Source organism: Hyposmocoma kahamanoa, unplaced genomic scaffold (genome assembly GCF_003589595.1).
Source record: "Hyposmocoma kahamanoa isolate Upper Pololo Valley unplaced genomic scaffold, ASM358959v1 99879, whole genome shotgun sequence".
Lineage (NCBI taxonomy): Eukaryota > Metazoa > Arthropoda > Insecta > Lepidoptera > Cosmopterigidae > Hyposmocoma > Hyposmocoma kahamanoa.
In genome coordinates, this window is record NW_020656077.1 from 2238585 (window position 1) to 2251887 (window position 13303).

The following is a 13303-nucleotide window of genomic DNA, read 5'->3' on the forward strand; positions in this document are numbered from 1 at the left end:
GCGACAATGTATTCTTAAGCCGTCGCCTCACGGCCAAAAATGTGGGGTTAACCCACATAGTTCAGTTAGCTCGGTATGAAATAATAAAAAAAAAGTTGTTATTTTTCTCTTAGGAAGTAATTGCTCTTAACATACCCATCACAACTTACCTACAAAGGTATACGTATATTAATATGATGCTTAAACCCTCACGTGAATAATAAAACGGTGGTCAAGTTTGATAACTCGATTAAAGTGACGGCGTTCCCGAATGAATAGTTAAAACTGCCGTCGAGGAATGACGAGCCTGATACGATGGGGTGGGGACGAGCGGTAATTACACAAATTGCAGTTGATACTGTATTGTTATTTGCTGGTGTGTGGTGCCAATGTTCAACACTATATCGTCACAAAGCAATGGATTCTGAAACTTCGTATGTGGTGCTTGCAAAAAAGTTAACGGAATATTTACAAGTATAATATCATTAGAATATCGTGTAATAATCCAGATGGCCACAATACAATTCACTGAGATATTGACAAACTATGAACGAAAACTTTCTATACTTCTACATATGTGCTAAAAATCACTTTTTATGGTGGTACAGCTTCAAAATTGTGTAAAAACACTCAACACCATTTCGTCGCTTCATGCTATTATTAAAGCAGAGCGTCTAATCAGTCCGAAAACAACAATCGAAATGAGCAACACTAGTCCGACCTAGGGATGGTACGATACAAGTAAATACGAGTAAATACTCGATACTTTTGTTTCGATACCAAGTACATTTAGTATCGAATCCCTTCTTTCGATTTTTACTGGGTATTGGAAGAAAAATACTAATATTGAATCGAAACGTGCACGCATAAATATTTAACCTTAATTCCACTTCCCAGGAAAAGATCATCTTTTTTCCAAATTATTTTTCTTTCCATTTTCACCGTTTTACGGCAAACAAATGCAAAACGCGAAGTAGCAGAGTAAAAAAATGTATGTCTATCTATGGTCCCTTTGGATCATTTTTGAATGAATGGTACTCATATATCTCAGTGGATGAGCGAAGTTCACAAAGAGAAATGGCGGGTTCTTATGTAGTTTTCTGGGTTTTTGTATTTCAGTTTTTATACAAATTAATGTTCAGTTTAGGTATTATTACGAAAAATTCGCAATAATCGATTATCAAAATCTCGATTGATTGGCGGAATTATCGATAGTATCGATTTAGCTATAATATTTAAAAAAAAAGAAAAGAACGTTTATTTCTTTATTGTGCAGTGCGTGCTTGTTAAAAGTTTATTACTTTTTTTTGTTATTTATGGCGCGGAAAAGCGCGGGAAAGCTCGATTTAGGCGGGTTAATTTTTTCGGCTTAGAAATTGAATATTTAATAATAATTGTAATTAGGTGGTCAGGAGTGTAGTATTTGTGTAAATACTATTTATTTGATTGTATGTATTGCTTTTTGTGTATATAGTCATCGTCATCTGGTGAGTTTTATCATTTTTCCTTTCGCCTAAAATGGACGAGCCCCCTGATCCAGGGGGCACAGTCCCCTCAGGTGGTAGAAACGTGATTATTGCCTCCAATGATTCCAGTATGGACACGGACCATACTGATAACTCTCTAAAAGGAAGAAAACGTATTCGGCAGCGTAAAATTTGCAAACATTGCAATAAGAAAAAACTTAAGCATAAGTCTCAATCAGACAATGGATGTGGTTGTTCAGATAGCGACATTTGCGGTACCAAGTTTAACAGTACTACAGAAGTTTTCTCAACGCCCCCATCATCTTCCCCGGTTCAGCCTGTTGCTGCTCCCATACCTACCCCTTCTACGAATACTAATACTACCCAGAAAGACCAGGATTTGCCAGGCCGCCGATTGTTTGAGCATCAAGATATTTCTTCGTATGTAGTTCATGTACAAAGATTAACCACTTCCTTTAATGACGGAACCTCTGTACACCCAGTTCACTTTGGCAATTTTCTTAAAAAGAATGGTTTTAAAAACATAATTAATGGTAGTGTGAAAAAGATTGGCAGGAACAGAGTTTCCCTATCCTTCTCAGACTTCCAGAGTGCTAATTTTTTCTTGAATAACACTAGTTTGATAGCTAGCAATTACAAAGCTTCTATACCTACCTTCAGCATTACCAGAATGGGCCTAGTTCGTGGAGTTCCTGCAGACCTAACCCCCGAAGAAGTGAAAGAAAGTATGTTAGTTCCTATTGGTTGTGGAGATATTGTTAAGATAAGACGTTTAAACTATAAGGTGACTGTTGATAATCAAACTACGTGGAAACCCTCCCAAACTGCAGTTGTGACCTTTGATGGGCAAGTTTTACCAAAAAGAATATTTATGTTTTATAATGCTCTTCAAGTAGAATTGTACATCTTTCCAACTGTCCAATGCTATAATTGTTGTCGGTATGGACATACTAAATTGCAATGTTGTTCTAAGCCTCGATGTTTTAAGTGTGGGCAGGATCACTCAGGTGAATCATGTTCTGTAGATGAAGGTGACGCTCAGTGCTGTCACTGTTCTGGGTCTCATTTAGCTACTAGCAGGTCATGTCCAGAATATGAAAGGCAGAGGCGTATAAAAGTGTCTATGGCTCAAAATAGTATTTCTTATTCTGAAGCTTACAAACTTCATCCCGCAGTGACAAAGCCTTATGCTGATATTCTGGCTTTTCCACCTCCTCCACGTAGTTCTTTTGCTTCCACTTCTCATAGTACTAATCCATCATCTTACAAAAAAACTGTGTTTTTAAAACCTAAAGACCCACCAAAGCAACGAACAGGCTATGATCAGAAAGCTCATAATGAGTTTGCTGAGGAATATAACATGACCAATGAAAATTCTAGAGGAACAATGTCCAATTTTATTAATAATGATTCAGCCTTCCATAGCTGATATTATATTATCTTTGATAAATCTATTATGCCAGTGTAATATGATTGTACCGTCTAACGTTGCTTGCTTAACTCAAAGTTTAAATGAAAACTTTAATTTCATTCACTCTCAACATAACGGTAATACAGTGGAATTGCCGAAGCATAGTAAATAAAAAATCTGTCTTAATAAATATATATTGTAAATAAATTTAATCCTTTTATTATTTCTTTATCTGAGACCTGGCTTAGACCTGAATTCAGGTTTAAGATCCCAGGCTTTTCCTGTCTTCGCGAAGACAGAACTGATGGGCATGGTGGTTTTGCCTTGCTCATTAGCAATTGTAATCCCTTTTCTTTAATTAATCTTCCTTCTCATAGTGATGACTATTCAGTCATTGCTGCTTCTGTAAATAATATTTCTTTTGTTTCTATTTATGTACCTCATCCAACTACCTTAATATTAAATCAAATTAATAATCGGTTTTCTATTCTTCCCAAACCATGTTTAGTCATGGGAGATTTTAATTGTCAACATCAAGTATGGGGAAGCTCCTTATCAAATTGCTATGGAGATCAAATACTTGACATATTAGACACCAACAATCTTTCCTTATTGAACACTGGAACTCCTACTCGCCTTACTGACCGTAACAACTCTGTTAGTGCCATTGACCTTTCAATATGTCCTCCTAGGCTATCACTTTCCTTAACATGGCAGACCTTGACATCTACCTTTGGTAGTGATCACTTCCCCATAGCACAGATTACAGGACATTACTTTTCCATTTTAGAGTAAAAAGAACTTGAAATACAAGTCTAAATATAGATACAACTTACAAGGTGATAAATGGCATCAATTTAAAAAGCTTATTAAATCAAAGATGTCTACTCTACCCGATATAAACTGCAATAATGTCATAGAAAATTCAAATGCTTTAGCTTTAATTACTCAGTGTGCAGATGTAATTTTCCCTATTAAAAACAATTATTCAAACAATATCCCCTCCCCTGTCTGGTGGGATGAAGAATGTACCTCAGCTGTTAAAAGGCATAAAGAGGCTGAAGAACGATATCGATATAGTATGACTATCGAGAACTTTGAGTCGCTCAAGTTAATTATGTCTGAAACAAAAAAGACTCTCAAAGAGAAGTAGTTTCAAAGCTGGTGTAGATTTTGTGATTCCATCAGTCCCAGCACCAACTCTTCTGTTGTATGGAACATGATACGTCGATTTAGATCTGCCTTTAATGATTCCCCTTTAAGAAACTTACCTCTTGATATTGCTGAACAGTTCATTGATAAGTTAGCCCCTTCGATAGCCCAACAACAAATAGTTCTTGGTAAAGTTTTAGTTTCAAATGATGAATCAGGGTTAAGTTTGCCATTTTCGCTGAAAGAATTGAGAGGCGTTTTATCTAATACTGTAGACTCTGCTCCTGGTAGTGATGGAATTACTTATTCCCTTTTATCTAATTTGGATGATTCTGCCCTTTATTATTATTTATAGTTGATTAACACATCCATGTTGACAGGTGAAATTTCGCCATCTTGGAAAAGCCAGATAGTGTTACCAGTTTTGAAACCAAATAAAAATCCAACAGAAAGCTCATCTTACCGTCCCATTGCCTTGTCTTCTGTCTTAATCAAAACTGCTGAAAGTTTAGTGAAAACCCGGTTAGATTGGTATGTTGAACATAACAATTTGTTGCCCAATAGTCAGTACGGATTTCGAAAAGGCAGAAGCATCATGGACTGGCTCTCTATATTTACAACAGATATAAGATTAGCTTTTTCGATCGGTGATTCTATTTTAGCTGCCTTTTTAGATATCAGTTCGGCATATGATAATGTTCTTTTTCCAATTTTAAAATCAAAATTAGATTGTTTAAAGGTTCCACCATTATTATCTAACTTCATTATAAATTTATTAAACAAGATATAGAACTATTAATGTTATAAATGATGAATATTCTTTACAGAGGACAATAAATAAAGGTCTTCCGCAAGGATCTGTTTTGAATCCCACACTGTACAACATATACACTCATGATTTAGACAAGTATTTAGGTAATGGAGTTTCTATTTTGCAATATCCTGACGATGTTCTTTTATATGTTGAATCTAATCTAAGTGACCAAGCCGTGAATGTACTATCAAATAAATTGACGTTGTTAAAGCGCTGGTTAGATTCGAATGGTCTAGAGTTATCTGCTAGAAAAAGCTCCATTGTGTTTTTCTCAAGGCGTAAAGTTCATGCTGCAATAAATGTTTCTTTTAATAATAACCTAATTCTTTTAATAATAATCTAATTCCGTTTGCCTTCGACGGGTCGACTAAAACATCTACCTTAAATTATCTTTCCACGCTTCCAACTGCCGACCATCCTCCGTTTTCTTTAAAAGAGTTTACTGATTGTGATGTTAAGAAGGGCATAGAATCTATTTCGTCCAATGCTGTTGGCAGTGACCATATTGGTCGTAAAATGTTTTTATTCATAGTTGATGAGATTTTACCTGTGATCCGGTATATTCTTAATTTTTCTATCAGCAGCGAAGAATTTCCTTCCCTTTGGAAGGAAGCTCTCATTACTCCTCTTCCCAAAAAAGCCAATCCATCTAACTTTTCTGATTTCCGACCTATTTCTATACTTCCCTTTCTATCAAAGCTGCTAGAGCGACTAGTTCATAACCAAATTACTCCTTTTCTCATACGTAACAACCTTCTTAATCCCTTTCAATCCGGCTTCCGACCAGGACACAGCACTGTGACTGCTCTTGTTAGGATCACTGATGACATTAGGTATAGTATGTCGCAACAGCAACTCACTGTAATGTCATTGCTTGATTTCAGCAATGCTTTCAACAACGTTGATTTTGACATTTTGATTGCACTTTTACGCACTCTTAACATATCTCCAACGGTAATCTCTTGGTTTCATAGTTACCTGCATGGGCGTCGGCAGTGTGTTCGCATTGATGAGAGGTTCTCTTGTTGGTGTGACATTAATGCTGGCGTTCCACAGGGCGGCGTTTTATCTCCTCTTCTCTTCTCGATCTTTATTAATTCAATTTCCCGCGGTCTTACCTCATCCTACCAAATGTATGCAGATGATTTACAAATTTACACTCATCGGCAACTTGAAAACCTGCACGAAGCCATTGAGGTAATCAATAATGATCTCCGTCATATTTCGTAATGGCAGCTCTAGAATGGTATCCAAGATAGATTGGTTTCGCTTGCCGCAGGTTATTATAGACGACACCTACATTAAAATTAGTGACAATGTTAAAAATCTAGGTATACTTATTGATAGGCAGCTATCTTGGGCACTTCAATTAGTTGAGAGCAGCCGCAAATTGTTTGCGTCTGCCGCATCTCTCTGACGGTTACGTAATTTTTTATCTATTGCCACGAAAACTGCGCTTGCCCAAACTCTTCTTCTTCCAATTTTTGATTATGCTGATGCCCGCTATCTGGATTTAACCGAAGAACAGCTCAACAAACTCGAACGTCTACAAAACTTTTGCATCCGTTTCATTTATGGTCTGAGGAAATTTGATCATGTTTCCATTTATCGCAATAAGCTGAAGTGGTTACCCATTAGACTTCGCCGGAATGCTCATATTCTTAATCTTCTCTATGGCATCTTATTCATTCCTCACACACCACCTTATCTTAAGGAGCGATTTGAATTCGCCCATCAATACAACCCCCGACTTCTGCGCTCTTCTTCAACTCTCCAACTTAATATGCCATTGCATACCTCCCAGTATTACGACAAGTCCTTTACTGTTCAGGCTATTCGTTTGTGGAACGCTTTACCTTTGTCTATTCAACAAGCGAAATCATTGAATATATTCAAAAATATGGTAAAGTACACTACCTTAATTTAGTGTGACCTGGACTGCTTAGGTATTTTTATGTTTTGAAATTAGGTTTTAGACATTTTTATATTTATAAGTATGAGAATATACAGTAGTTTACGATATTCATATATATGTATTGGTTTTATTATTTATTTATAAATATATGTATATTTGTATTTATTTATCAATTTTTATCTGTTGATTAAGTAATTCTTCATACACCACCGTCTTTTTCCTGTGAATTATGTAATTACTTCCATCCAAAGGTTGTCTGGCAGAAATCGCTTAAAGCGATAAGACCGCCCATTGTACCACCGCTTATTTTTAATTTAATTGTATTGTATTTGTTTCCTTTTTTGGTGTACAATAAAGAATTTTTGTATTGTATTGTATTGTAACCTAATCCCTGTTGTTGGCGAGGTTAAATATCGTGGTATTCTTTTTGATTGTAAAATGAATGGCTCTCCTCATTGTGATTATGTTGTTAATAAATGTGAAAAGGTTCTTAACATGCTTAGATGTTTATGCGGGATCTGGTGGGGCAGCCATTCATACTCTTTAAAACTGCTATATAATGCTCTGATTAGGAGTATAATTGACTATGGATCTTTTATGCTGGAGCCATGTGTCTTGTCTAATCTTAAAAAGCTAGATAAGATTCAGTCGAAGGCCCTCAGAATAATAACCGGTGCTATGAAATCAAGTCCGATAAATGCGATGCAAGTGGAGTGCGTTGAACCTCCGCTTACCCTTCGTCGACAGTTTTTATCTGATAAATTCTTTTTCCGCATTATCCAATTTAATCGTCACCCTTTGCTGCAAAAACTTGAGCTATTAAACAATCTAATAAATACCCCTGGGTATTGGTCCCACAAAAGTACTCCTTGCCTTATAAATAGTTTTAGAAAATATCTTACATTACAAGCTCCAACTCATAGTTTTGACACTCACCCACTATACGGTAGTAATTATGAATGCCTTATTTTGCCCCCTGACGTCTGTTTTGATTTTAGTGAAGTTAACAGACGTTTTGCTAACGCTTCCTTTAACTTTAACTTAGATATTAATTGGCGTTTCTACAACCATATTTTCACTGATGCCTCTAAACTGAATAACTCGGCCGTAGGAGTGGGTATTCTTCATCGTCAATACAATATTATTCAAAAAACAAAGCTTCCTCCTGAAACATCCGTTTTCACTGGTGAATGCGTAGGTCTTCTTAAGGCAGTTGAATACATTCTCTTAATAAAATTATATATTATAATAATATATTATTATAACATAAAACAATAATATTTTCTGATTGTAAAAGAGCTCTGCAGTCATTATGTAAATTCCCTTTTAAATCAGGTAACATTTTCCCAATTATTTGTCAAATTCGTGAAGCCATATACAAGTGCCATTCAAAGGGTCTTTCTGTATTATTTGTGTGGATACCAAGTCACAGTGATATTAGAGGTAACGAAAGAGCCGATATCTTAGCTAAAGATGCAGTAAATAACGGCGATGTAGATTTATATAGGAACTTTGCTCATGACCTGGCTACACTACCTGCTATTTATCTTAAAGAATCTTGGCAAACTGTGTGGGAAACAAGCAATAAAGCTACGGGCAGATATTTTCGTGATATACAGCCCGACATCCCTGTCAAACTCTGGTTTTCGCGTATACATTTTGAGAAACGTGTTACTTCAATCATTACAAGAATGAGATTAAGACATACTTGCTCATCTAAACATCTTGCTAGACTTAATATAATATCTGATTCAATGTGCGAATGCGAACAAGACATTGGCAGTCTGAACCACCTTTTTTTTCCTGTCCAAGATATGACCGTGCTTCATTTTTTCAATCTATAATTTCTTTACAAATTCCTTTACCAACATCTATTCTTCTGTTATTATCGAATAATAATTATTCCGTTTACAATGTTTTGGCTCAGTTTATAAGGAAAAATGATATTAAAATTTAGATTATTATTTATTCAATTATCATTATTTTCAGCTAATACCATCTCATTTCCTTTCATAATTTCCATCCTTCATCGGTTAGATTTACTTATAAACTATAGATTTTTATTTACTACCTATCCTATCCTGTTGATCACCTTTCCAAAATTCCGTTTGCTTTTATTTTTATTCCGCGATTTCCTTTCCCCGTTTTTAATTTCATATTAATATCCATAAACCCAACCAAAGTTCCACAACAACAACTGCTACGACAATAATAATTATCCTGAAATCTTAACAAGCAAGAAAATATTTATTTGGAAGAATTATCAAAAATTTGCAGCTCAGTGGAAATTGCATATGGCCAAAGGCTGGACGCCATAGTGCCAAACTATAAGAGAAATGATATTTATGGCGCCGCCAAAATCTAAAGTGTGGACATATTTTATATCTCCCAAAAAAGTATCGATATGAGTAAGTACCGATACTTTTGAAGTACTCATATGATTAGTATCGCATGACGAATTGATTACTACTCATTTGAGTAGGCATCGATACTTTGGTAGTATCGGAACATCCCTAGTCCGACCACGCAGTACATTGTTTAGCGCACTAAAGCTTTTCTAGTACCGCCACTCGAGCGATCACTGTACCACTTATGTGGTCTGTGATTTGTACCTACGCAACTCGAACATTCGCAACGATAGCCGAAAATGCCTGATTATGCCTGCGTGTATCCTATCATCAGCATTACCACACAAAGTACAGGGTCAAGATCCCAAAAAGCTCAATAGTACTTATTGAATTTAAATTCAACTCTACGTGACTTGCAATTAGTACCGACTATCAAAGTCCAAAGTGTCAAACTTGATATGTACTTCACAATACTTAATCATAATATCGACGCCGGAAAGCGATCGTATCGTATCTCGAAAAATAGGCCGAAAAACTGTTTAAAAAAAATATTTCTCTTTAATTTGAATTAATAGAAAGTCAATTTTAAAGTAGGACGTATATAATCATACTTTAAAATTGACTTTCTACTCGGCCCCGGTGTAGTCCTATTTTTCGAGATACGACAAGATCGCTTTCCGGCGTCTATATTTTCAACTAATAAAGTTGCAAGGATACCTTGAATACTATATCCTGTTTTTACATAAAAAGACATTATTTGTCGTCTTCATTATACTTTAGTCATTATATTACAGCCGTCCGTTTACTAAAACGCCGCTATGTGAAAAAAATATTTTTTTGAGATATCAAAAAAAGACCATAACCCAATTTCAGAACATCGAAATTGTTTTATGACATTTTAGCTATATGGGTATATATGCTACAGTGTTGCCATATGCACCGTAATTACGGTAAATTCACCGTACTCAGCATAAATTTACCACCTACCGTCGACACGTGGCAACGGTAACAAAATCTACCGTAATCTGCAGGGTTCAAATTTTTTGTAGTAAAAATAGTTAAGGAGTGAATTTCACAGTTGAGAATAATAAGTTATTGTAACCAAAAACAAAACGCAATTATTATTCGTGGGATTCCCCGGTGAACAGGGATTTCCCGTGTAATTATAATGCTACCAATTTGAGTGGGCGTACTAAACGTTTTTGTTTCAAATAATATTACAAGAATTTAATTTAGTTTCTTTTTAGAATTTAAATTTTTTGCATCATTTGTTTCTTTGAATAGCTAGTCTAATCGTGAAACAGAAGTTATTTAATTCACTTTTTCCTATTAATTTTAAAAGAAATGAGTAAAAGTGACTCCGATTCTCAGTGTGAAGTGGAAATGCCGAAGAAAAAAAGAAAACAATACAAACAGAAGTTCCGAGAAGAATGGTTATTGAAACCAGAGTTTCGTGATTGGTTAAGGAAGGACAGGAAAGACGAGTACATTGCAATATGTAACATGTGTAATAACAAGACATTGTCAGCTGAAATCAGCGTACTCACGAGACATAAAGAGACAGCTACTCATATCGATAATGCAAAAAAATTTAGCTGTTCAACATCAAGAAAAACACAGCAGTCAATTGTTAGTGCTTTTCAGAATAGGCCGCAAACACTTTTTGAAAATGATATGACCAAAATTTCTACCATAAAACTGGCTGCTTTCGTCGCTGAACACAGAATATCTTCAAACACTATGAACCATCTCACCGATTTATTACCCCAATTGTGTCCCGATTCTAAAATAGCTAAAAACATAAAATTAAAAAGAACAAAAGTACAAGCTGTAATAAACAATTGTATAGGAGCATCCGAAAAGCAAAGTTTAATAAAAGATTTAACAATTCAAAAGTTTTCAATATTAATTGACGAAAGCACAGACATCAGTGTTATAAAAACTGTAGCTGTTGTAGTGAGGTATTTCGATTCAAATCTGGGCCAAGTAATCAGTCGTTTTTGGGATTTGATCCAATTATTTGATGCAAGTACAACAGATCATTCAGCTAATGCTGAAAAATTATTTACAATAGTCGTCGATTCCTTTCAAAAACATTCCATCCCTTTGGAAAACATAATCGGTTTTGGTTCTGATGGTGCCAATACTATGATAGGCTGCCGAAATTCTGTCGCCAGCCGATTCCGGAACCTTTGTCCAGGAATCATCATATTGAAGTGTATTTGTCATTCTTTGCATCTTTGCGCCAACGATGCCACCAAAGAACTTCCTTATACCTGTGAAAAACTGGCCCGAAATATATATAATTATTTTAAAACCAGTAGCAAAAGACAAAGTGAATTTGTGGCTTTTCAACAGTTTGCGGAAGTAGAGGTGCATCGAATTCTACGGCCTGCACAAACTCGTTGGCTTTCACTAAATGCCGTAATTGACCGAATATTGGAACAGTGGGACGCATTGCGCCTCTACTTTGATGCAAAATGGCTTACAGACTCAGAATGCCAAGAAATCCATACCCATCTCAACGACCCTGTGATAAAAGCATATTATTATTTCTTGGGATGGATGTTACCTAAATTCACCGCAGTAAATAGTTACTTCCAAAGTGAATCTGTAGTGATCACTAAATTAAATATAAAAATGACAGCTTTGTATAGAGAGTTAATTCAGTTAATTTTTCCTGTTAGCTATATAAATTCAATTGCTATAGAAGCGATTGATCCGACTGAAGAAAAAAATCACAAAGAATTAAAGGATATTTATCTAGGTCTTGGAGTTCAGAAGCAGTTAGAACTGATTAAAGAAGATCGAAAGGAAATATTCCGGCAAAAATGTAAACAATTTATAATTAAAGCGTGCACAGGCATCCGGAAGAGATATTCAATAAATGACACAATTATGACAGCTATATCAAACTTTGATCCAGTAACTTGTGTTTCTGAAGAAAGGCTAGAAAGCCTTGCACCTATATTTACGCTACTTCCAAGATTGATACCAGAGACGTTAAATGAACAGCAGGAACTCGATGACGAATGGCGCAGGCTACTTATTCACTTACCAAAAGATTTAGACGCAAGTCAGCATCCCCCTGATAAATTTTGGCATCAGGTTGCGCAAATAACTATAGATAACAGAAAGGTTTTTAAGCAACTACCGTCTTTCATGCTCGGAATGTTGTCTTTGCCGCACTCTAATGCTGAATGCGAGCGTATATTCAGCAAGGTGAACGACATTAAAACAAAAAAACGCAATAAATTAATAACCCGCTCTATAAAAGGGAATCTTTTAACGCAACAGTCCATAAAAAGGCATGGACAAAACTGCATTAATTTTAATCCAGATCAGGAAATGCTGAAAAAATTAAATAAGAACATTTATGAAAATGAGGAACTGTTAGTATCAGATTCAGACTAATTTTTACTAAGAAATTATGTTTATGTTAATATTATTTATGTTTGTAACGCTATTACTCCGCCATTTGTGATTCGATTTCGACTATTTTTTTCATTGGAAATGGGATACTTCAGTAGTGGTCCCATTTAAATTTGAAGAAAATATTCTACTTCCAAAGGTGTCAAATTAGGGGATGAATCCGGTTTTATTAAATTTCAACCACTTTCATTAACTTTTTAGTTTAAGTTTGAACATTTAATTACTTAAAGCAAAAATTTTTGTAACTTCTATTATTTTAGTTTATTTTCTACTTTTCATTTATAATATTATAGTCAATTGTGCGCTAAAGTGTTTTTTTTTTACTTATAAGGTACGGTAAGATATTCACTCTTATAAAAGGTTAATTCTTATTATACCGTAATTACACCGTTTTTTTTTATCCAAACACCGTAATTTCTTAGAATCTACCGTATTTTTTTAGCGGAATCACCGTCGACCAGATTTCGGACATGGCAACACTGATATGCTATATAGTCTGATCTCCGGACACGTTAACAAACTTTAAATGTTTTTAAGTAGAAAATTTTACGATCTTATGCTTTTTAAAACGAATATTTGCTAGTCGCATTTTAGTTGTTAGTAAACGGCAGATTATAGGTCTGGACTTTGGAACGTTTTAATCGCATGCAGCATAGAGTTGGGTTTAAATCTTATGTGTTAAGCTTGTTTACACGACCCTGTACCAGAAAGTGTCCAAAAATGTATGCCCTTAACCAACTAAAGAAAATGGACTTCAAAAATGTT

At 35.2% G+C, this 13303-nt stretch overlaps 1 protein-coding gene across 1 annotated transcript; it reads left to right on the forward strand.

Moving 5' to 3' along the window:
- The first annotated feature begins 10583 nt into the window (after positions 1–10583).
- On the forward strand, positions 10584–12568 carry LOC113239503. Its single transcript, XM_026476539.1, has one exon. The coding sequence runs from the start codon at positions 10610–10612 to the stop codon at positions 12518–12520; it is 1911 nt and encodes a 636-aa protein (XP_026332324.1). The 5' UTR covers positions 10584–10609; the 3' UTR covers positions 12521–12568.
- The last annotated feature ends 735 nt before the right edge of the window (positions 12569–13303 follow it).

Excerpts from the sequence above, each read along its gene's own strand:
- LOC113239503 (XM_026476539.1), top strand. The coding sequence starts at position 10,610 with ATGTGTAATAACAAGACATTGTCAGCTGAAATCAGCGTACTCACGAGA.